This window comes from Engystomops pustulosus, chromosome 3 (genome assembly GCF_040894005.1).
Source record: "Engystomops pustulosus chromosome 3, aEngPut4.maternal, whole genome shotgun sequence".
NCBI lineage: Eukaryota > Metazoa > Chordata > Amphibia > Anura > Leptodactylidae > Engystomops > Engystomops pustulosus.
The window spans coordinates 178,518,386-178,539,828 of record NC_092413.1 but is presented as its reverse complement, the minus strand read 5'-3'; the positions used below and the strand labels follow the sequence as shown (position 1 = coordinate 178,539,828).

The 21,443-nt window shown below is 41.5% G+C and overlaps 1 protein-coding gene and 1 long non-coding RNA gene across 3 annotated transcripts in view; one reads left to right on the top strand and one right to left on the bottom strand.

Annotated features, from left to right (window-relative positions):
- The window catches only part of HLTF (helicase like transcription factor), a 34,976-nt gene extending 20,340 nt beyond the window's left edge, over positions 1 to 14,636 (top strand). For both annotated transcript variants that reach the window (XM_072143096.1, XM_072143095.1), the window contains exons 15-24: positions 2,988 to 3,120; positions 3,508 to 3,643; positions 5,708 to 5,887; positions 6,196 to 6,320; positions 6,492 to 6,670; positions 9,286 to 9,405; positions 9,804 to 9,916; positions 11,275 to 11,455; positions 13,023 to 13,103; positions 14,156 to 14,636. In XM_072143096.1, coding sequence (XP_071999197.1) covers positions 2,988 to 3,120; positions 3,508 to 3,643; positions 5,708 to 5,887; positions 6,196 to 6,320; positions 6,492 to 6,670; positions 9,286 to 9,405; positions 9,804 to 9,916; positions 11,275 to 11,455; positions 13,023 to 13,103; positions 14,156 to 14,308 — 1,401 coding nt within the window. In that variant the 3' untranslated portion in view covers positions 14,309 to 14,636. The remainder of the gene's footprint in view (positions 1 to 2,987; positions 3,121 to 3,507; positions 3,644 to 5,707; positions 5,888 to 6,195; positions 6,321 to 6,491; positions 6,671 to 9,285; positions 9,406 to 9,803; positions 9,917 to 11,274; positions 11,456 to 13,022; positions 13,104 to 14,155) is intronic.
- On the bottom strand, positions 6,131 to 21,366 carry LOC140122342 (uncharacterized). Its single transcript, XR_011854312.1, has 3 exons — positions 20,614 to 21,366; positions 10,947 to 11,453; positions 6,131 to 6,311 (listed from the first exon to the last, which is right to left on the bottom strand). It is a non-coding gene; the product is annotated as an uncharacterized lncRNA (long non-coding RNA).
- Positions 21,367 to 21,443: the final 77 nt, after the last annotated feature.

Here is a 21,443-nt window from a genome sequence, read left to right as displayed (position 1 = left end):
TTATTGGACTAAATACACTGTGTCAAATAGTCACACATGTGCACCATGAAAATCGAGCCCCATCTTCGAAGGCACTCTTTTACAAGATTTTACCCCATTAAACTAGCAGCCCCCTCAGGTGGGGTATAAACACTTTTTTAATTGAAATCCCAACCAATCAAAAAATCTCCTACAGAGTCATATGAAAGTGAGCCCAGAAGAGTAATACTTGCCAGAGAATGAGTCAAGTTTAGAGGCAAAGGGGGGGGGGGGATGCTCACTTCACACAACCCTGAGTTTGATTCTATAGCACCTAGAGACTTCCTTATTAAACATAAGGACCTAATCTTAATGTTACTAAATCAAGAATATGCATACACATGGGGAAAAGTGTCTAAATTGTTGTAAGCTGGGTTCACAATACGTTTTTGGTATATGCTAAGCATATAAGTATACGCTGAACGTACCCATTAAAATATACTGGTTGATGGAGGCATAGTTGTTGCTTCTGTCTGTATCGTAATGAGCACTTCTGCTGAAAAAGGATGTATGCTTTGAGCAGAGGTAATAAAAGGCATGGGGGTGCAGATGCAGCATATTTCATGGTGTGGTGAGTGGATATGTTGCTCAGCAGCAGGGGGGAACCTGGTGATGTCACTGTCCATATAATCGCATCAGCTGCAGCCAAGTACTGCCTGCTGCCATTGTTCACTCCTCCTCCCGCATGCAGGGGTGAGGAGGGGTCCCTGGTCGACGTATCCCACTATATAAGCATACACTGGGATATGTCTGTGCCATACGTTGTAAGGACATGTCTGGAATCCTCTGCCCGGCATGTCCTGTAATGTATGGCACAAAATGTAGTGTCAATCCAGCCTAAGATGTGCTACTTCTTGCTGCCAGGACTGACTTTATGACGTTTAAATTTTCAACTGCAGTGGTGAATCTGCCCCTATGTAATTGAATTAAGGAGTTGCATAAAAGATTTGACCAAGCACCAGCTACGTTTCTATGGTTGTGAAATAAGCAAGAGTTAAGGTAGTGCATGCCAGAGGGATATACAGCAGCCTTTAGGGACAGTGGAAACATAGGATTGAAGTACTTGCCTGCTCTGCGGCATTCGAGAGTGACCTTAAAGGGGTTATGCCACAAAACAATTGACTGCAAAAAGCTGTCAAAGAGGTTAAAATATTTCAAAAATCTATTTGTAAAGGTTACCTGGAAGTAAAAATACCTTTCTATTTGTTATTATGATGCTTGTTCAGGCTCTATCTTGCTCCACACAGAAGCAGATGTGGGAGGGGCCAGGCACATGCACAGCACTGACAGCGGCAGTTATTGCACACCTCAGTGCTACAGAGCGCTCAGCCTTCAGAGTCTCCTTCCACCTGCTGTGCTCAAATAGTCCCTGCATTTACTGATCCAATAGAAGTCCAATAGAAATGTGTCATACGCCCCATGTTAAAAGTGCACCAAAAAAAGTTGGTGCAGTCTGTCAAAGCAGTGCAGGGGGCACCAGATTCATGAAGAACGTGCGCTAGAAATCCTGAATCTGGCGCCCCCTGCACACTACACAGGACACTGCACATAGTACACATGTACTATGTATTCTCACAGCATCATGGTCGGTCAGGCTGACATGCATGGATGCATAGATAAATAGGTGACAGCTTCTCACATGTTACTGATCTTTAGCTACTTCCCTGCTAGTCAGGGACAGGACAGCAGTGTAACATGGAGGGACAGTGAATGGTGGAGAGTACAGGAGGAGGACTGCAGGGTAGCATGGAGGGACAGTGTATGGTGGAGAGTACAGGAGGAGGACTGCAGGACAGCAGGGTAGCATGGAGGGACAGTGTATGGTGGAGAGTACAGGAGGAGGACTGCAGGACAGCAGGGTAGCATGGAGGGACAGTGGATGGTGGAGAGTACAGGAGGAGGACTGCAGGACAGCAGTGTAACATGGAGGGACAGTGAATGGAGGAGAGTACAGGAGGAGGACTGCAGGAGAGCAGGGTAACATGGAGGGACAGTGAATGGAGGAGAGTACAGGAGGAGGACTGCAGGAGAGCAGGGTAACATGGAGGGACAGTGAATGGTGGAGAGTACAGGAGGAGGACTGCATCAGGAGAGGTCAGAGCTCAGCCTGATACTTGTGTTATCTCTGCAGCCTCCTGTGTGACCTGACTAATGGTGGAGGGAGGAAGGGCTGCTACATTGCTATGATCCATGTTAGGGGGGACTCCTCTGGGCAGCAGATAGTCATGTATGTCTGCAGTTACCTTGTATCTGCTGCTGTAGGCTCCTGTGTGACCTGACTAATGGTGGAGGGAGGAGAGGGCTGCTGCATTGCTATGATCCATATTAGGGGGGACTCCTCTGGGCAGCAGATGGTCATGTATGTCTGCAGTTACCTTGTATCTGCTGCTGTAGGCTCCTGTGTGACCTGACTAATGGTGGAGGGAGGAGAGGGCTGCTGCATTGCTATGATCCATATTAGGGGGGACTCCTCTGGGCAGCAGATGGTCATGTATGTCTGCAGTTACCTTGTATCTGCTGCTGGAAGCAACTGTGGAGCAGTGGAAATCACCTCATTCACTGGTGTAGACGGCTGAGCTCTCTGCCCCCTCTCTCACTTCCTATTGGCTGCAGTGTGTCAGGTGATCTCTCAGTGTGGAGTGATCTGTAGTGCAGAGCAGCTGGTGGAATGTTTGTGCGCAGACTCGGCCAGATCAGCTGTTGCTCAGGACGGGACACAGCTACCACTAGGGGGCGCCAGCAACCAGGACAAAAGGAGTTATCTCAGTAAGCCTGCATATTTTGTAATAAGTGTAAATGGTGAAAGTACTTGTCACAATGCATTGGACCCAATTACAGCCATTTGCTATGGTGACACAACCCCTTTAAGCTTCTGCTTTAAGGGGTATAATAGGACAGAACATACAAGCCCCATTGTCTGACCTAGGATTAAAACCACTGTGCGCTGTATCAGTTTTTTTCTTTTACAGAATAACAGCCCATTACATAAAATAAAATGGTTGAGAGTGGTGCTGGATGAAGGGCACACTATCCGAAACCCAAACGCACTGCAGACAAAGGCCGTTCACAGTCTGGATGCAGTAAGAAGATGGGTTCTAACAGGTACAAACCCACTCGTGGAACATAAAGTTTATATCTGGCAATCCAACTTTTTCTAATTTTTGCCTTCCTGTTCTGTCACTAGCCTATATTATTTCAACAGTGGGAGTGTCAGGTGAATTTTATGTGTGTTGTGAACAGTCAGACAAAGTTTATTGGACAGTTCACAGCCCCTATATAAAGCAGTGCAGTTGAAAGAACAATATACTACACAACGTGTTGTCTGTTTCCTGCTCCGACTCATCGGGGATGAATGTCGCATCCATATTAAAGATAGAAAGTAGTTTGAGTTTTCATAATTTTTTTTTTTTTTTTCAAGGGGGTATTGGGTCTTCTGAAAATGTTTTGCAAATCCTCAATAAGTGGATTGTGTTCCCATTTCTAATGCAGGTACTCCTATACAGAACTCTCTGAAGGATTTGTGGTCCATTCTGTCTTTCTTGAAACTTAAACCATTCACTGAGCGGGAGTGGTGGCACCGTACAATTCAGAGACCAGTCACCACAGGAGAAGAGGCAGGGCTGAGGTATGAAGTATAACTTTTCATTGAACAATGACATTTGATACTCTGTTATTATATTTGCTTTTACAGCTATAATCCGCTAGTTCTTTGTAACTCTTTAGTTTTGTGCTTGAGGTTTACTCCTGGTATAGATGAAAATAATTCTGTGTAATTCTCGGCATGTCATAGTTATAAGACGAGGGCGGTTCAATAAGTACCCGTGTTTGAGGACAGAGGGCGTTCCTGAGTGAAGTTGGTGTTATCGTTGTGTGCTGCCATCTATCAAACAACGGCAAAACAAATTGCAGACTGATTGGTTAGTTTGGAATTGGCAGCCATTTGAGTAAGACGTGTTTCGTGATTTTCTCCAAGATGGAAAAAGAGCAGCATCTTTTTTTTTTTTTTTTTTTTTTCTTTTTATGGTAAAAAATGTGAGGAGATAAAAATAAAGTTAGATGCTGTTTATGGGGACACTTCGCCATCTATGCCCACAGTTAGATAAACGTGGGACAACATTTGTTTTTTTTTTCACATTCAAAATCTTTATTAGACATAAAGAGAGATTACAAACTGGAGTAATACCGTCATGTAAAGGTAGTACAAATGCACATTGAAGATTTTAGAACAGGCAAGTTGGCAATGAAAATATTGTCGGCCTGATGCGTGCCACGATTGCTCACGGTGGACAACAAGCAGATGCGGCTTTAAACTTCGAAGCAGCGTTCAGAGCAATTTAAGCGAGATCCGAAAGAGTTTTTGCACCGAGTTGTCACCATTGATGAAACCTGGATTCATCTGCTCCAAAGAAGGCGAAGACTGTCCCTTCGGCCGGAAAGGTTTCAATTTTTTGGGGATATGAACGGCGTCATCCTCACAGATTTTTTAGAGAAAGGAAGAACAATCACTAAACAATACTACAGTGAGTTATTGGACCTCTTTGCAAAAAAAATTGAAGGGGACACGGCTGCATTTTGCGAAAAAGGTGCTGTTTCTACACGATAACGCACCAGCACATTCATCCGGAGTTGTCACCCCCCCAAACTGCATGAATTGTGTTATGAATTGCTGCCGCACCCCCCGTATTCACCTGATCTGGCTCCGTGCAACTTTTTTTTGTTCCCTAACATGAAGAAATGGCTCGCGGAAAAATTTTTAGCTCAGCTTGGAGGGGGTAAAAAAATGGTAGGAACGTTGGGAGAAGTGTTTCTAAAAGGGGACTATGTTGAAAAATAATAATAATAAAAAAAATAAATAAATTTGGGAAAAAATGGTGTCTTCATTTCTAACACGGGTACTTACTGAACCGCCCTCGTAATGATCACTTAATACAAGAAGTATCATATAATAAGGCAGGAGTGTCTTTTGAGCTTATTTGAATACAGTTCTACTACAAAAAAAACTTCACAATTTGGGTTCAGTTTTAGTGGTCACAATGCATATACCAGCTGCTAGCTTTTCAGGCAAGACCAATTTTGTCTCGCCTGCAGAATTGCAAGGGCATTGGACACCACGTGTGATTGGGGATCTGGTAGCACACGCTTGCTACACCGTGTGGTGGTCCATTACACTGGGGATCCTTGAACCCCATCAACAATTCATATGATCATGTACGTTATTTTCTAATGTGATTTGCAGTATTTGCACATGAAGGCGAAAACTCATATGCAAATTTTATTGCCAAAACCCACAGGACAACATCCTTCCCCTCCTCTTCCTCCTCATTTTTCAACATATTTATATGTATAACATTTTTAGATCGTCTTAAATACATAAGAATGGTACAAAAATAACCTCTGAACTGAAAACTTGATATCAGCCGATAGTCAAGGTTAAAGATTGATCATGTTTTCTGTCTGAAACTCGTAGGTCAGAAATCTTTTACATACTACTCTTATTTGGTGGATTTTATACTTTGGGGTTTGTAGTTGCTGGAGACTCTTCCCATTTAATTTGTTGATGCTGTACTGGCTCGCTCTACTGATGTCATACCATAATTGGAGGCTAGTGTGTATATGTATGTACGGTATGTATGTGTGTGTATATAATATATATATGTATCTATATCTATCTCTCATTTTTCATATTTAGACGTCTTCAAGCACTGATTAAAAGCATTACTCTGAGAAGAACAAAAACAACCAAAGTGAAAGGGAAACTGCTTCTGCAACTACCAGAACGCAAAGTTTATATGCAGTACATCAAACTATCTACAGAGGAGCGGGAAATCTATGAATCTGTGCAAAATGAAGGAAAAGCTGTTATTGGAAGGTGAGTGCGTCACATGTACATGATGGTATTATATATATATATATATATATCTCCTAAATGGAATTGTTTTCCTATTTATGTAGTTTATGACTTGGGAATGTAATAGAGAATTCCTTCACTTATCCGGATCCCTTTTAATACAGTTGCTCACTAGGGAGCACCTTCATTGGATGTAATGAACATGCTGGAGGGCATGGCAGTTAAGGCAGTTCTCTTATAGAATGATGGGCCCCAAACCAGATATCTTGTTCCTTTTAATACTGTCACATTGTTTCATAACTCCAAATGCAAACATTTGTGTTGTGCAGATACTTCAATGAAGGGACCCTCATGACACATTACGCCGATGTGCTCGCCTTGCTGGTGCGTTTAAGGCAGCTTTGCTGTCATCCCCATCTAGTTTCTAGTACTTTGTCTTCCTCTTCTATTGCAGGTAAGAAGAAAAATATATATTATCTAGAAAATATTAAACACATTTTTACATATAATATATGTGTATTATTTTGATATAATACATTATTTATACCCATGAGATAATATATTTATCTCCCTTCTGGTTTGGTAGTGTGAACCCAGTTAATGTCATTTATTTTATTTCTTTTAGCAAACTCTACCCCAGATGAGTTGCGGGAGAAGCTTGTGAATAAGATAAAGTTGGTTCTGAGCTCCGGGTCAGATGAGGAGTGTGCCATTTGTTTGGACTCTCTGAATATTCCAGTTATTACCTACTGTGCTCATGTCTTCTGTAAGCCCTGCATCTGTCAGGTCATCCACAGTGAGAAAGTAAGTAAATGTAGTTCTATGTAATGGAGAGGTGGAGCATTGTTGTTGTTGTTGGACCTTAGCAAACCCAACCATTCGGATCGCACCAACCAACAACTGTTATGTCTCTAAAAATTAGCATTTTAGTACATTGCAAGCATGTTATCAACAGCGAAATGCTTTGTGACTTATGGGGGTGTTACAGGTGTTAGTAATAAGTATGAGTTCGACTTGACTAGGTGATTAACCCCTTATCACCGACACTAGTTTTCAGCTCAATGACCAGACTCGATTTTTCAAATCTGACATGTCTCACGATAATTGGTTATAACTTCGGAACGCTTTAACATATCCTGGTGATTTTGAGAATGTTTTCTCGTGACACATTGTACTTCATGTTAGTTATAAAATTTAAGTGATACGTTTTGCGATTCGTTCTGAAAAAAAGTGAAAATTTGGCAAAAGTTTGTAAAAATTCTTCATTTTCCAAGTTTGAAATGTTCTGCTTTCCAGACAGGAAGTAAAACTACCCAAAAAGCTTGATAATTAACATTTATGGAATGTCTGCTTTATGCTGAGATGATATTTTATGCTTCCTCTCACTTTTCTAGGATGTTATGAGGTGCAGAACTTTAGGTGCCATTTTTCTCATTTTCATGAAAATCCCCAAAACTCACATTTTGAGGGACAACTCAGCTTCCAAGTGACTTTGAAAGGCCTAAATAATAGTAAAACCCCATAAATGACCCCACTATAGAAACTTCACCCCTCAACGTATGTAAAACAACTTCTATTAAGTCCATTAACCCTTTAAGTGTTTCACATGGGTTAAAACAATATGGACTTGCGATTTAGAAACTATGGAATTTTTTTTGTAAATACATTCATTTAGGCCAAACTGACAGTTTCAGAATAAATTAAATGATGAAACGCACTGCAACGCTTGATGCCCAATTCCTCCCGAGTGTACTGATACCACATATGTGGTGGTAAATTTCTGTACAGGCGCACGAATGAATGGAGGCGCCATTCACTGCAGATTTGTATTGTCACATTGTACTACCTATACATTTTTATTTTTTTTGGTAATGCAAACATATGAGGGCTTATTTTTTACGGAATGAGATACAATGTATAGATAATTCATTTTGGGGGTCTATAGCTTATTCATGAGATTTTATTAACTATTTCAAGGGGGACACAAATAAAATCATCAATTTTTATTTTGGATTGTTAGCATTTTTTTTCCCACGCTCACCGTAATGTAAAAATAATATTTTATCTTTATTCTCTGGTTCACTACGATTGCGGTGATACCTCATTTATATATTTTTTCTTACCTTTGCTCAATTTTCCTGAGCAAAACCAATATTGGAGAATATCGCATTGTTTTTACTATTGACAACTTTTTATTGCCATAACTTCTGTATTTTTATGTTGTCAGACCTGGTTGAAGGCTTATTTTTGGCGAAAACAGTTGTTCTTTTCAGTCGTATCATATTAGGGAATGTAGCTTTTTTTTGATCACTTTTTAGAACATTTTTTGTGATGGTGTTTGATGAAAAATTGTATATTACGGGAAGTTTTTCGTAGTTTTTTTTTTCATCGTTCACCGAGCGGGTTCAATATTGATTTAGATTTATTGTACAGATTAATACGCACGCGGTGATACCAAATATGTACATTTTTCGTGTGTTTTATATACTGTATTTGCATTATAGGTTTAACTGGGGAGATTATGGGACTTTATTTTATTTATTTAATTATTATTATAAAATGATTTAATCTTTTTTTTTACTTTCACATATTTTCCACATTTTCCATATCCGATCGCTTATTCAAGCCTCTACACTGCAATACACTTGTATTGCAGTGTAAAGTGTAAGTAACTGAGCATGCCGCGCATGCTCAGTTACTTACAGCCGGGTCCTGCCGGGGCAGCGGCAGGAGGGATCGGATCCCCCGGTAAGCACACCGGTGGGGTCCAATCCACGGGGGACACACTTGCACGCCACGGTCATGCTTGACCGCGGCGTGTAAGGGGTTAAACACCCGGGATCGGAGTTTTTCCGATCCCGGGTGTAAATGCCGGGTCTGGGCTGTGATATCACAGCCCGACACCGGCACTATACTGACCCGATGTCCCGAAATCTTCTTCTGACGCGGTGCGTCAGAAGAAGTACCCTTAATGACGGACGTAGAATCCCGATAGGGCGGTCATTAAGGGGTTAAAAATATGAATTTTCTAGTTATTTTGTCCAACTCTTCCACCTTTTAGGTATTTAGTTACCATAGCAGCGGCAGGAATGTGGTAATCCAGGGTTGTAGCTCCACAAGTGCTACTTGGAGAGATACTTCATGCTGAAGAGCCATCTTCTCTTTTCGACTCCTTCTGCTCCTCCCACCTGATTGAGGGCTACTGTAGTATCCAACCAGGAGCCTGCTACAGCTGTCACTCAGAGCAGAAGGAAGGGTTGTGGAGATGCTTGCTGCACTCTTGAATTATAAACTCATACTATATCTAATGTATAATTTACCAGCTCTCCAGGGCTGGTGCGCAAATGTTTGTATTTCTATTAAAGAATATCATTTTATGATTTAAGAGAAGTATAATTGTCTCTCCTCCTTTAAACCAGCCAAACGCGAAATGCCCTCTGTGTAGAAGTGAGATACGTCTGGAACACTTATTGGAGTGTCCAGAGGAAGAAATGGATCCAAGCGCAAGAAAAGATCAGAAGTGGGTGTCAAGTTCAAAAGTAAGAGACATAATAAATTACATTGACATATTATTGTCTTCATTTTGGATATGGTAGCACTACCTCAAGTGTTTTGAAAGGCATCATACTATATTTTATCAGTTTATTTTGGTCTGATTCCATTCTACTATTAAGTTGGGATACATTTTTAAATACTATAGCTTGGTTTCATGGCTGTATCATATGTTCAAGTTGTTCTTCTGTGGAGAACAGCTGGATGTAATGCTGATGGTAAACGTAACATATTCTCATGGTTACACAGGAGACTACCTCATTAGTATTAGAAGCACAACATAATTGATAAAATAGCGTTATTTTTTTATGTAAAGCACTAGAACAATTACACTAGTGTTTTCCCATCCTTCAAGGCATTTTACTCCTTCTTCTTTATGCTTCAGGTAGATGCTCTTATGTCTGCCTTAATGGAACAGAGGAATAAAGATCCACGAGTGAAGAGTATTGTCGTGTCACAGTTTACTTCATTTCTATCTCTGATAGAAACGGCTCTTAGGTAAGACTACAGTATATTTCTTTACTTTAGGAGAGCTCCTTAAATTTAGCAACCATCGGCCTATCCACAGGGGCTAATGGATTGCAACTACATCTTCACACCTGGTGCTACGTTCCCTTCTATGAGGTTGCTAGATGTTGATCTCGCAGAGTCCAATAGACAAGAAATGAGCACCAGCACTCCACTCACAGATCGCAGTGAACAGAAAAAGGGAGAACTATGCTCCTCATGTGAGTGGATCCAAATGTTGAACATGAAAGAGAAGGGTTCTGAACTTTATTTCTACTGATAACTGTTAACAGTAGATAAATGGATAAATTGAAACATTAAAAAGAGCAATAAAAAAATGGTTCAGTAAGGCAACGGCGACAAATTACTGAAGCAAAGATGAGAAACCTATTCCATGTGTGTCTATTGGCCAAAATAGCATCTGTGAAAAAAAAAAAAAAAAATTTACAGATCGCAGTGAACAGAAAAAGGGAGAACTATGCTCCTCATGTAACTTTTTTTTTTTTTTTCACAGATGCTATTTTGGCCAATAGACACACATGGAATAGGTTTCTCATCTTTGCTTCAGTAATTTGTCGCCGTTGCCTTACTGAACCATTTTTTTATTGCTCTTTTTAATGTTTCAATTTTTCCATTTATCTACTGTTAACAGTTATCAGTAGAAATAAAGTTCAGAACCCTTCTCTTTCATGTTCAACATTTGGATCAGTGTGAAAAAACACATTGGAAATGGTTCAGGAAGGCATCAGGGAAAAATTGCTGCATCCAAGAAGAGAAACCCAGTCTGTATGTGCCCATAAGTCCAAATAGCTTCTGTGGAAAAAAATATATATATTAAAGAGTCAATAACACATACATGGTTATGTTATATAGAATTGTTTCCCTTCAATCCCTTCCATTCCTTGGTTGAACTTGATGGATGTTTTTTCAGCCGCATAAACTATGTAACATGCAGTAGGTACCTCTGCTTATCCTTGTAGCGCATACAGATACATACATACATACATGCATACATACATACCAGTTGTGACCAGATTAAACTTCCATGTTGACCACGTTGCTTTTGTTGGTTGGTGTATGACTACATTCATGTACAGGACGCTATAATGTTATACATGAAGAATAGATGACACAATACAGCTGAGCAGCCGATCTGGGGTCTTCTGAGGTTCACTATATCCAGCCGTGTATTTAGCCTTTTGCCCTCCGGTTTATCCCCTTCTCTGTTATGTAACCTTGTTTTTTTATTTTTTGCATAACAACACGGGCTTCACGCCAAGACAGATTTTTCCATCTATGTAACGTCTGTTGTCATAGGAACTATACACTGTCCTCATTTTTTTGTGCAGAGAGTCTGGCTTCATGTTTACACGCTTGGACGGCTCCATGACACAGAAAAAGCGAACAGAAGCGATCCAGTCTTTCCAGAGCTCCAGTGTGGACTCTCCAACCATTATGTTACTGTCTCTAAAAGCCGGAGGAGTGGGGCTGAACCTGACCGCAGCTTCACGCCTGTTTTTAATGGATCCTGTAAGTAGAATTCACAGTGAAAGGATCTTCTAAGGGGAGAAGGGAAAAAAACTAAAAAAAAAAGCTGGATGCAATTCCCTTCTTTTTCCCTAGACCTCTGCTTGCTGATGGTTAAAAATCTGGCAATGTCATGTGATTGATGCTGTAATTAACCACATGGCCATCATCTGGTTTTCTACCCTGGGAGTAAAGGTGTCTACTAGATGACGGCAAGCAGAGATCTACAACACTGGGAGGAACTGATACAGAAAGAAAATAAGGGAAAATATATACATTTTCATTATTCAAACAGGAACTTTAGTGACCGTAAATGTTCTGCAACTGAACAAACGTGGGAATGGCCTCTCCTATCTTATGTATATAAAGGCTGTGAAAGAGCAGCATCCATCTTGATGCCCCATAATGTAGTGAGGGACCAGCAGTTATAGTGTCAGCATCTCTTCCTAATGCAGTGATGGCTCAGCTATAGCACAAGTGTCAGGTGAAGCACCAAGAAGTTTTTGCCGACACACAGCAAGCTATCAGCATCTGGTGGTGCAGCAACTCTCCCGCAGGGCCTCCAGATACTGACACAGGTAATGAAGCCAGAGCAAGGAGACAGTGGGGGTCATTTACTAAGGGCCCGATTTGTGTTTTTGTGACGGGTTAACCGAATTTTTCCGTTTTGCGCCGATTTTCCCTGTATTTCCCCGGGATTTCAGCGCACGCGATCGGATTGTAGCGCATCTGCGTCGGCATGCACGTGACGGAAATCGGGGGCGTGGCCGTGAAAAAACCCGACTGATTCGGAAAAAACGCTGCATTTAAAAAAAAAAAAGTGTCGCTCGACACGCGCTTACCTTCACCCACGATGGCTCGGTAAACTCCAGTGCGTTCCGATGCTCTTCAGCGCAGCAACGACACCTGGTGGAAGTCGGAGGAACTGCCTTGAATCCCAGCCGGACCCGAATTCACCGCAGAGAACGCGCCGCTGGATCGCGAATGGACCAGGTAAGTAAATCGGCCCCAGTGTGTGTCCGATGGAGGGACAACTTCACTGCTGAGAGTGCGGCGCCCATTATTGAAGGCTGTTGGACAGTGAAGTCAGAATTCCCAACCACACTAAATTTATTGTGGTCACCCCTCCTCCTCTCCAGTGCACTGCTGTATGCTCACCAGGGCTACAGCCGGGCGGGCATACTTGTGTGAGAAAGGTGTCTTACATTGTGGCTCACGGGACCCACATATGTCCATCTCCTGTGATGTTCACATAGAAATCACTGGCTTTAGATCTACAGTAAAGAAGTCTATACATACTGTTATACAATACCAATCCATATACTTGTTCCAGTGATGGCGCCCCTGGCAGTCATATATTTATCACGTATGGATGGCTAACAACTTTTTTATTAACGTTTTTTTTTTGTGGGCTGGTTGTAGATAACCCAAGCACATTTTGGCTTACTGCACCTATAAAATATCACTGTCTAATTTTCTCTGCCGATTGGACTTCTGAATGCAATTTTTTTTTATTGCATTTCCTGTATAATAATAGGTATTATTTTATTACGATTATTATATTCCATAGGCCTGGAATCCAGCCGCTGAAGAGCAATGCTTTGATCGTTGTCACCGGCTTGGACAGACTAAGGAAGTGATTGTCACTAAGGTAAATATGGTTAAAGTTTCTGTGAAGGAACAGCTCTTCATGTATCTGATGCACAGTGTTAATACAGCATCTTACTGGCTGATCACACACGTGGAATATTTGGGGATTTTATTTTGTCATAGAAATGAGTGTTTGAACCAATGAAGGCATTCTGCACCTCTGTAAGCTTCACCAATACAGTAAAACTATAGACCTATAAATATAGGCCACAATTGCCATAAAACTTGGTTGCCAAGTTTTAATTGAATATCACATGGTCGTATGAGGTCTCCATAAACACTGATCATAGGCTTCATATACGCTATCCTTCTACTTTTCAGACTGGTCATAAAGCCAATGATGATACCGCTGAGGTTATGTAACTTCCATTATTTTTTTTGTTATTTTTTGCTTTTGGTGCTGCATAAATGCAAACTGTTGATGCTTCCACTGCGAGTCTACTAGAATTTTACCGCAGATTATAGTGGAAACAATAGGCAACAATATGTTACAGTTATGAATATTTGATAGCATGCATCATTCTCTGTGCTGGTGTAGCTAGCCATGGGCAAGCAGGGGACTCCTTGTATCATATATCAGTATGATGCTCAGAGTCTGATCTCCTGCACAGTGATTGGCCTGTGAAATCTGGCCACTGCAGGGCTGTGATTCACAGACTGACCACAGACATCTGAAGTGTTGTGGTAGACTCGCATTTAAAGGACATTTACCACCTTATTACAGGTGGTAGAGTGTCCTAAATAGGCTGCTCGTTAGGTCTAGGGGATGGAGGGGGACTAGGTTCTATTTGTATTTTGGCTTCTTTATTGCCGAAATAATAACTTTGTAGAAGTGTCGGAGGTCCCAGGCTGACATCATCCAAGCTCCTCTTGGCTTCCATGGACTTTAATTTATGCTGCACCCTCTTGCCGCTGCCCGGGCAAATAGGATCCGGCTGTGATGTCAGGGCCAGGGTGTGTGCGCTCTCCTAGTTCTACGGTGGGCCGCAGGAGGCTTGCATGTAATTTTGTTACTGACCTCTATATGACACATCTGCTCATTTACTCATCTAGTTTGTTGTGAAGAATTCTGTTGAGGAAAACATGCTGAAAATCCAGAGCAAAAAGCGAGAACTTGCTGCAGGAGCCTTTGGAACGAAAATCCCAAGTGCAAGTGCAATGAAAGAAGCCCGGATCAATGAGATAAGGACACTTGTGGATTTGTAGAGCGAAAGTGATGATTATACTTTACTGTAAATTGCTTCCACCTAAACGTGGATACACAACCTGCAGCCTCCTCCTCCAGGGCTCTGCAGTCTGTAGAAGCGCAGTGGAGAAAGCTTAAGGGTGAAGTATGAGCCTCACCTTGTAATGTGGTCGTCATTTCAATTTTACTCTTTTAATTTGGAGATAACATCAAAATGTAACATTCAGGTTTTTATTTTTTGAGCCTATTTTTTTTTTCCTTCAAAGCAGATCCATCAGATACAACAGAGTCTGAGGTAGCTGTGGGAGAAAGTTTACGGATGTTATAGATTGTGTGTCCCACCTCTGAGCCACTACTCTTTGTGCAAAGCAAGACTGCCATCTATAAGCCCAGCTCTAGCACCTGCACCTATACAATATATCCTGCCTCCTTGTCAAATATCTAAGCAGAGTTTTGTATGACTGGTGCTGAATACATGAGACGTGTAAAGTGCACTGGAGTGATTTGCACTTCAAACCAAGTTTGTATGGTGGAGGGGCTCTGAATGTCCCCACTGGTTATTTTTGGTTTTGTTTGTTTCTATTTTTTGGAAGTTGAGTGTTTGTACCAAGTTTGCACAGCATAGGTGATAACAAGATGACCGGTATGGCTGCTGTCAGAAACTGAATCAAAACACGCGGGGGGTGGGCCATGGCCTATTGCATACGCCATTGTATGCATTGGGTGTCTTGTACTTTCTAAATGCAAGACACCAGGTGTTCATTGTCGATCGCATGCGCGATCAGCCACGGCACGTGTCAATTCGTTTTGATTCAGTTTCAAAACGCTATTGTGTGACAGCATCCTATAGATCTGACTGCTGCAATCCCTACTTTTCACAAGAATGGGCATCCTGTTTTCACTAGTGAGTGGAGCAGCAGGACAAGCATGTATCCTGTCACTCCATTCAGTAGTATTGGAAATTACAGAACACCTACCTTGTCTATCTCAGACACTCCCATTCTCTGCAGGGTGCATGCTTGTCCTGCCACACCACCCATTAGTGAGAACAGTTCTCCAGATGCTGCGTTCCTGTTCTTAGGACGTGTGTGGGGTCCCAGGGTCAGACCTGATCAGTTTATTATCCCCTATCCTGTGAATAACTTATATAGTCGATAAAACCCTGCTAAGGATTAATTCATGGAGAGGAATTTGGAACTGGGAAAAAAAAAAAAAAAATGGGGCCTCTTCTTTCTTTTTTTTGGCTTGTGACAGGAAAACAAAAATTAAACTTTGATTTCTCATTGAAATCAATGGGAGTTTATTGGCAAACTCTTATATGGAGGCAGGAGTCTTGCTCAGGGTCTCTGAGCTGTGACCCTCGTGCATCTCTACACAACTGATTTATGTTCCGATATGCAGAATGTCTTCCTGTCTGATCAGATGTTATGCAATAAAGCATACTTTTTCTTTCACATCATTGTGGTAATTTGTGGCCTTGTTGTAATAGTGGGACATAATCTGTGATCTTAGACTTGGATGTGAGCAAAAATCCTAAGGGTGAAGACACACACGTGGTGTTGGTGCGTTTTCAGATCGTTAAAAATGCATGCGTTAAACTTTTTTTGTCCGTTTTTAATTGCGCAAATTCGGAAAAACAGATGCATATTTAACAATCTGAAAACTCACTAAAAACGGCCTAAAAACACCGTGTGTCTTCACCCTAAGGGGGAACTCAGAGCTCACAGATCCATGAACATCATTACTCAATCATGTCAATGAAGCATTAACATGTACTTAGCATAGGCCAGAAACAGAACTGTGTGAAGTCTAAAACACCAGTGACCACTATCAAGGCTGCCCCCACCTGCAGACAGTCCCCTCACACACAGGACATCCTAATTTTTTGCAATGGTGTTTACACTGAGGTTATTGGGTTTGATGATATAAAGAATTAACTATGGACTTGGAATATGTTCTAAGTTTAAAAAAAGGTTTCCTACCACACTTCATAAACATACTGGTAGGTTGTTTAGATTGTGAGCCCCATGGGGACAGGGACCAAATTTGGCAAGCCTTGTGCAGCACTGTGTAATCTGTGCGCTATATAAATAAAGGAATTGTTAAAAAAAAAAATTTTTTTTTGCCATTTTAGATGGCAACAAGTCTGTTAATTACAGAAGGGATCATGGACTGCCAAACCTAGGAAGAGAAGGGTTTTCTTGTATGTTCAGAGTGTCTAGCTTATGTCCCAGGATTGTACCTTAGCCTCCATGTTTAAAGGGGTCCACTACATCTCTTCCATTAGATGTGCGTAAATAAGCAGAGGGCAGCATGGTGAGAACAGGGAAAGGCTGAAGCTGTCTAAGAAGGCAAAGCTAGAGGGACATATACATGCAAGGAACAAAGTAAATCCGGCTCAAAAGTGAACGCCAATCCACTTAGGACATTATGTCTCTAATATGTACTTTTTTCTGTATTATATGCATGTTTGTTATTTTTAATAACCAGTAGATAGCTTGTCATGCAAGCAATGCACGTTTTAATGTTTTCGGATCACTCCCTCGTCTTGGAGCTGATTGGCCCATAACGAGGGTGTGACCGTATGTGATGTCAGTATATATAGTTAGCCATTATAACTTTAGTCAGCCATGAATAAGGATATAGTGTTTATTTGAAACGCGTAGGCGCCAAGAGATTTTCCTCGCTATCCATGCCAATCCTATTATGATGTTATGCACGTATCTTCAATAAAGCTCTTCGATTTTATTTAAATGGATTGGAGTTCACTTTTGAGCCGGATTTCCTTTGTTCCTTGAAGTGCCTCCTGCGAAGCGGGCAATATCCAAGCTTGAGTATACTCCCCTATCAATCCACTGCGTCCCAGGTGAGCTGACAGACCTGTTTTCTTGTCATGTACATGCAACTTCCTATTTCTTACTCAGTCTAAATGGTGTCACCCTCTGTCTCAGTCAACTCTCCTGCTTCAGCCCCTCCTATTCATCAGAGCGCAGACATTAAACAAAGATCCATGAAGAGTTTGAAGACAGCACTAAAGTAAGGAGAATCCAAATGAAGGACTGCTCAATTACTTTAAAGGAAACCTACCGTTTAGAATGGTAGGGGTAGGCTGTAAGTACCAAGCACCAGCTCAGGGTGAGCTGGTGCCTCTCCTGCTCTAAAGTTTAAAAAGTGTTAAAACCGCAATACCGCGGTTATAACGAAAGTAAGTACTTACAGCTTACCCCTGCCATTCTAAATGGTAGGTTTCCTTTAACATTAAGGGATTAAAGGGGTTTTCCCCGCAAAAGAAAATTCTCACATTTCAATCCCCTAGTGATAACACAGATCATTTTAACCCTAAATTAAATTGTAAAGTATCACTCTATGCTGCTCAGGGTGTGGACAGGGCCTCTCTAAGCAGACACATTACTGTATTATCCATCTAGTTCTGTGCAGTGACAATGTGGTTACATTATCGGGGTACAAGGTGTATATACACACTTATCTGGCTTCTGACATTGTACTGACGCAGAGATTAGACATATCAGAGATGCATGACATTACACAGAGGCTGACAGACTTTTTACACTGTGGACTCTGCTATGTCTCACAGCTATGTGCCTGCATTTCCCTTCCCCCAGATCACTTATCTGCTTATAGCTTGTCTCTCCTCACAATCTCCTGCCAGAAAGTGAATCTGTGTCTGAGGTCCAAGCTCAGGGGGTGGCTACAGGCTCAAGACACAAATCTCATCTGGACAGTCTCGCACAAAAATCCAAGACGGTGCCTGACCCCGTCAGAAGTTACAGGGTCGTGTCTAGGGGCAACAGAAATTGTGTACAGAAGGACTGATAGACAGGTTGTGCATCTGTGAAATGCTGCATTTATGTTAATATCAGTGATTTAGAGAATGTGTTATTTTGATGTGCTGAGTACATTTAAGAAACTTGTCTTTGTGGGAGGAATACCCCTTTAAGGCAGTAAGAGCACCTGGTCAACCTATGTAAATGCAATAGGGTTGGGGTTGTATCACAGCAGTAATGTAAGTCTTTAATAGTCTCTTCTGACAATTTAGTTACAAATCCACTCCCACAGCAGAGAAGTTAAAAAAATGAAAGTTGCAAGTTGAGCTGAACCAATTAGTTTTATATCCAATATCCATTAACACCTCATGTGCCATACTTGTAGCATATGCTTTATAAGACTCAACTACATACCCTTGTTATTTCTTAGATGCTGAGGAGGGTCTTATCAGTGAAACTATCAACCCCTACAGAATCAAGTGGGACCTAACTCCTCCCCCCCCTGAGTGCCTAACTGCTGGCAGAGGTTTTACCTTGCCAGGTTCACTTTACATATTAAGAAAGTGGAGCAGAACTATTTATAGGTGTATATTTGTAAATTTCTTAATATTCTGTCCCCCATACACACTTTGCCAAAAAAAGCAATGTGTGACAATCCAAAAAGTTAAAGTTTTGCCATAAACTATTCCAAGATTTGGCATACAAGTATCTGATTAGCATGTGAAGGTATTTTTACACCTTTTTCTTGGAGAACTCACAATGAAGTTAAATTAACCCATTTTCTACAACCGGAGGAGACCAGATTAGTTTCTTGGAATGTTTGCACATCCAAAGGCAGATTTGAGTTGCAGGTTATGAGGATAGAAGGGTTGGGAGGGAATAGTTGCCAAAAAAAAAAAAAAAAAGCTTCTGATGCTTCTGGATTGTTATCTTAAGACATAGGACTGATAGATATGAGGATATCTGTAAAACCCTCTCAGCTTTTCCTGAAGTGGGTGGGACTTCCTGGTTGTGACATCAGCTATGGCCAACGATAGCATTGTTTTTTTTGGACAGACCAAATGGAATGGGTGCGCTATTGCAGCTGAACATCAATGGAAATGTGAAAGAGCACTTAGTCCTTTGCATCTAATTAGCATTTTTTTTAGCAAGTTTATACTTTAGACTTAAGTTGGAATATTTGAAATAGGATTTTGAAAACAAAATAAAAGGCAGACAATTTTCAACCATGTTGCAAAATTTTTAAAAACGAAACTCAAAACAGGCCGACAGAATGAGGGTTCCTTAAACTTACCATATTCTTGCACAAGCCTTTGAGACAAATGACATCTGTCATCGTGACTTCTGCACCTCTCAGCAGGTATTTTGGCCACTCATGAGCAAACTGCTCCAGTTGTCTGGGGTGTGAAGGGGCCTTTTTCAGATGTTATGTTTAAGCTCCTTTCAAAGATGCTCAATAGGATTTAGGTCAGTGCTCAAAGAAGGCCACTTCAGAATAATCCAATGTTTCCCTCTTGGCCATTCTTGGGTGCTTTTAGCTGTGAGTTTTGGGTCATTATCCATGACAGATCAAGCTTTGCTCTAGAATTCATTAATAGTCTTGAAATAGTGAGGTACAATGAAGTACCCTGCACGGATTCAAGAAACCCTGTGCCAGCTGATGTTGATGACGCTGATGCAGTGTTGATGTGGCCCGCCGGGGGGGGGGGGGGCAAGTTGTGAATCCCCCTGTGGGCACCGACACCTGGTACTATGGCAGGGGCCTCCGTTCAGATCCTGCCAGTGGCTGCAATAGTACTCAATGCAGCCGGAACGGCCGCTTGAGTACTGTCGCTGCAGCCAAAGATGCGAGTGCAACGCGGCTGGGCGCTTTCCGACGCACGTCACCGAGATGAGCGGCCGTATTGGACATTTTGTATAATAAGTACAAGATTGTTATATAACAAATTTTTCATAGGGGCAATGTAGTTTTTTTAGTAGGTGAAGTGTATTTATTCACAGACTGTAGTATAGTAATATTTGGGGGTAACAATGTAATTTTTGATATTCTGGGGCACAGAGGGGGTTTCTTATGCAGATTTTTCGGTGCTACCTTTATTTCTGTCTAGGCCTGTTCTTAGATTGTTTTAAAGGGGTATTCCGGGAATATGAACATCTGATACAAAAACCCATGATGCTATAAATATAACAAAACTCAGTGTCATTAGTCACAGAACGGAGCTTACATAGTTTGATTTTATGATTCACAAATATTATGGCCTCTCTAAAGTATGCAGAGTTATCACCAAGATGTCCACCACTGGAAACAAGTCCCATGATCCTTTAGTTCTTTTTCAGTGTACATAGTGGTGGGAAGCCTATGGTACAAGTGCCAGATGTGGCCCTGAGCCCTCTGGTCAGCCTGGCTGTTGCCCCAGCACAGAGATTGAGAGAGAAGTTTAAAATAATTGCATGTTTAAATATAAATTAAGGTTTGCTTATTCCTATAATTTAAGCTGAAAAATGCTGCGGTCATACATGTACACAATTAAAATTCTGACCTTTAATCAGCCCATTGATTTTGTTCCTCTGGAGCACAGGTGGCGGTCATAGGTCCTGCACGGGCAGGTCATGGGATCACCACCATGTTTGGATGCAGTTGGTTGCAGTGCATCCAGTACCACTTGTGTTGTGGTGAGAGGTCATCTGAGGCAATGTAGTTATGGCAGTTACTGTTCTGCTCCATTACCATAGTAATAATGTTTGTCTGTTACATCATCATTGGAAGTAGCGCATAAGAGGAAGGAGCTGTTACTGAAGCTCATGGGAGTTGTAGTATCCTGTGGTTGCCATCTTGAATATATGGTAACCGCTTACTTTAGAAAGCCTGTAAAATCAAAACTATTTAAGCTCCCATCTGTGATGAATGAAACTATTGTAGTATTCTATTAATTAGATGTTCATATTCCTGGAACACCCCCTTAAGGCCTCCCCCTGCAATGCAAAGCAGCTCTGCCTGAAAGCACTATCCTGGGACCGCTGGCTTGGAACATTGATCCCCTGCTCATCATGATCCTTCCCATTGGGGGACCCTGAATGTAAGCTTCAGCAAAAATTTTGGATTATAATTGAAGTGGTATGGTCTTTTGTAAACTCCTACAGTTTAAAGCCGTAGCAAAGCAGAAAGCAACAAGTTTCTGTATTGGCAATCTACAAGTGTCTTAGGTAGCAGTTTGAGCAGCACCTAGATCAGACCTTGGCATTTTCAGCCTGTGGACAACATCCAGCCTGCTGTCTGACACCTGCAGGACTGTCACCATGGTAAAACACTCCCTGTAATACACATAGTAAGTACTGGATAAGAAACCCTTCCAAAAAGGTAGAAAACCTG